This window comes from Sinocyclocheilus rhinocerous, unplaced genomic scaffold (assembly GCF_001515625.1).
Source record: "Sinocyclocheilus rhinocerous isolate Xijiao unplaced genomic scaffold, SAMN03320098_v1.1 scaffold1306, whole genome shotgun sequence".
Taxonomy (NCBI): domain Eukaryota; kingdom Metazoa; phylum Chordata; class Actinopteri; order Cypriniformes; family Cyprinidae; genus Sinocyclocheilus; species Sinocyclocheilus rhinocerous.
The window spans coordinates 159,983-163,779 of record NW_015630031.1 but is presented as its reverse complement, the minus strand read 5'-3'; the positions used below and the strand labels follow the sequence as shown (position 1 = coordinate 163,779).

The 3,797-nt window shown below is 34.5% G+C and overlaps 1 protein-coding gene across 1 annotated transcript in view; it reads right to left on the bottom strand.

Moving 5' to 3' along the window:
* Positions 1 to 3,797, bottom strand: part of LOC107739810 (vang-like protein 1) — an 85,144-nt gene that overhangs the window by 10,030 nt on the left and 71,317 nt on the right. The window contains exon 6 of the mRNA XM_016552013.1: positions 915 to 1,048. Coding sequence (XP_016407499.1) covers positions 915 to 1,048 — 134 coding nt within the window. The remainder of the gene's footprint in view (positions 1 to 914; positions 1,049 to 3,797) is intronic.

The window sequence follows — 3,797 nt, the reverse complement described above, 5'->3', positions numbered from 1 at the left end:
GAATGATTTCTGAAGGATCATGTGACACTTTATACTGGAGTAATGATGATGGAAATTCAGCTTTGCATCACAGAAATAAATTATATTTTAAAGGATATTAAAATGGAAACCATTATTTTATGTTGTAATAACATTTTGCAAGATTTTTTTTCTGCATTTTTGATCAAATAAATGCAGCCTTGATGAGCATAAGAGACTTCTTTAAAAAACATTACAAGACTTACTGATCCCAAACTTTTGACCGGTAGCACACACACACACACACGGGTGACTTTGGGAACCTTTTTGTGACCCAGGATGATTACTAAATTTCAATTGGTTCTAAGGTAAATGCATAGATTACAAACATTAACTTAATTATATTCATGACTCCCAGAGTATGAAATTTAAAAACGCAGCTGTTACAAAGTAACAAAATAGCTTATCTGAAACCTGGGGGATCCGAAATAACTATTATGCATTCTCTGCAGTTTTTAGGAAAATATGTGACTTCACTGGTGCAGACAAACAAATAAATACATGAACAAAATTCTTACAAAACTTCCACTTTGGTGCCCAAAAAACATGTGCTTATTCATCAGTGATTACTGCGCAGCAACAAAGTGTTCAGGGCCAAAATAAAGGGACAATACAGTTTAATGATCCACTTACTGTCCAAAAGGTAAGCTTTCATTTTAAAGACTTTTAGGCAGGGACACAAAACCAGAGAAGATAAATGTTAACAGCATGATCGTCAGTGGTCACAAAGAATTTATCACAACATCACTTCAGTACGACTGGTACAGTCATGTCAAAGTCAACAAAGCTCTGAGGTCTGAGTTAAAATGACTGAACTGGAAAAGCATTTGAGAGGAGAAACACATTTCTAAGCAAATGGAAATGATTCCTGTATGCTCGAGTGGTTGTGAACTCACCATCCACGTTATAGACTTTAAGGCCTGCCAGGTGTTTGGCGGCGCGGGACTTGGAAGCTGTTAGCATCGCAGGGTTATGGACAGGGAAGTCTTTGTAGTAGTTTTCTAGGATAACCACTGCTGCCCTCTGGACGCTACACATGGATAAGACCAGAAGAAGAAGTCAAATCACCTATTTATATAGCGCTTTATACAATACAGATTGTTTCAAAGCAGCTTTACAGGAATAAATAGGAGAATAATGATTCAACTAGATTAAAAAGTTTGTAGACAAACTTTAAATTGGCTTGAAAAAGCCTAGCTAGAAAGTTTGAAAAAGTTTTAAAAGCTTGCAGTCTGAAAGTTTTCGGTTTGAAGTAGTTTGAAAGTTAAAATAGTTTTAAAGCTTAAAATTTGAATGTTTTCAAGGCAATACAGTCTATCAGAAAAACAGATAGGTATAAAACATATTGCTAGGGTACCTGGGGTGGTTGCTAAGCTGTTTTTAGCATGACTAGCATGTTGTTAACATGTTTTTAGCATTATTAGCATGTTACTAGAATGTTGCTAGCATGATTAACGAGTTTCTAGCATGATTAGCATGTTATTAGCATGTTTCCAACATGGTTAGCATGTTGCAAGCATGATTAGTAAGTTACTAGCATGTTTTTAGCATGATTAGCATGTTACTAGCATGTTGTTAGCATAAATAGCAAGTTACTAACATTGCTATCATGATTCTAGCATGATTAGCATGTTACTAGCATGGTGTTAGCCTTTTGTTAGCATGATTAGCATGTTACTAGCATGTTGTTAACATGATTAACATGTTATTAGCATGGTGTTGACATTTTGTTAACATGATTAGGAAGTTACTAGCATGTTTCTCACATGATCATCATGTTACTAGCATTTTGTTAGCATTATTAACAAGTTACTAACATGTTGTTAACATGATTATCAAGTTACTAGCATGTTGCTAGCATGATTCTAGTATGATTAGCATCTTACTAGCATGATTCTAGCATGATTAGCATGTTACTAACATGATGGCTAGCATGTTTCTAGCATGTTTAACAAGTTGCTAGCATGTTTCTAACATGATTAGCAAGTTACTACCATGTTGTTAGCATTATTCTAGCATGATTAGCAAGTTACTAGCATGTTGTTACCATGATTAGCAAGTTACTAGCATTTTGTTAGCATGTTTCTAACATGATTAGCAAGTTACTAGCCTGTTGTTAGCATGATTAGCAAGTTACTAACATGTTGTTAACATGATTATCAAGTCAGTAGCATGTTGCTAGCATGATTCTAGTATGATTAGCATTTTACTAGCATGATTCTATCTGGGTCAGCCTTTGGGAAACTACAGTTTTAAGGAGAAAATACTCAGCAATGGTGTTGGCACATGGTTTGTCTAAAGGCATATTAAAAACACCATATAGATAAATAAACAACATAAAAAACTTGATTTTCACTACAGGGTGACTTTAACATGATTAGCAATTTAATCGCATGTTGCTAGCATGATTAGCAAGTTACTAGCCTGTTGTTAGCATGATTAGCAAGTTACTAACATGTTGTTAACATGATTATCAAGTCAGTAGCATGTTGCTAGCATGATTCTAGTATGATTAGCATTTTACTAGCATGATTAGCATGTTACTAACATGATGCTAGCATGTTTCTAGCATGTTTAACAAGTTGCTAGCATGTTTCTAATATAATTAACAAGTTACTAGCATGTTGTTAGCATGATTCTAGCATGATTAACAAGTTACTAGTATTTATTTATTTATTTAGTCATTTAGCAGACGCTTTTATCCAAAGTGACTTACAAATGAGGACAATAAAAGCAGTTTATTATTATTATTGTTACTAGTATGTTGTTACCATGATTAGCAAGTTACTATCATTTGCATGTTGCTAGTATGATTAGCATTTTAGTAGCATGATTCTAGCACGATTAGAATGTTACTAACATGATGCTAGCATGTTTCTAGCATGTTTAACAAGTTGCTAGCATGTTTCTAACATGATTAGCAAGTTACTAGCATGTTGTTAGCATGATTCTAGCATGATTAACAAGTTACTAGTATGTTGTTACCATGATTAGCAAGTTACTAGCATTTTGTTAGCATGTTTCTAGCATGATTAGCAAGTTACTAGCCTGTTGTTAGCATGATTATCAAGTCACTAGCATGTTGCTAGCATGATTCTAGTATGATTAGCATTTTACTAGCATGATTCTAGCATGATTAGCATTTTACTAACATGATGCTAGCATGTTTCTGGCATGTTTAACAAGTTGCTAGCATGTTTCTAACATGATTAGCAAGTTACTAGCATTTTGTTAGCATGTTTCTAGCATGATTAGCAAGTTACTAACCTGTTGTTAGCATTATTAGCAAGTTACTAACATGTTGTTAACATGATTATCAAGTCACTAGCATGTTGCTAGCATGTTTAACAAGTCGCTAGCATGTTTCTAGCATGATTAGCACGTTACTAGCACGTTTTCTAGGATGATTAACATGTTACTAGCATGATTAGCAAGTTGCTAGCATTTTGTTAGCATGTTTCTAGCATGATTAGCACATTACTAGCATGTTGTTAGCATGTTTCTATGCTAATCCAGCTAAAACCAGTTGATTCAGTAAAAAACAGCTAAAAAATAGCTAAGACCAGCCTGGCCTGCTAAAAAAGTGGCCAAAACCACTTTAAAACCAGCTTGGGAGACCAGCCAAAGCAGTCAATCAGCTTAGGCTGGTTTTAGCAGTTTTTTTCAGTAGGGAGTTGTTAAGCTTTGCTATAGCAATAGACAGCTTAAATACACCATAAGTCTTATTGTATAAAAGTTTTCACCCCCTCAATGAAAGTCTATGGGATTTTAGGTGGTTT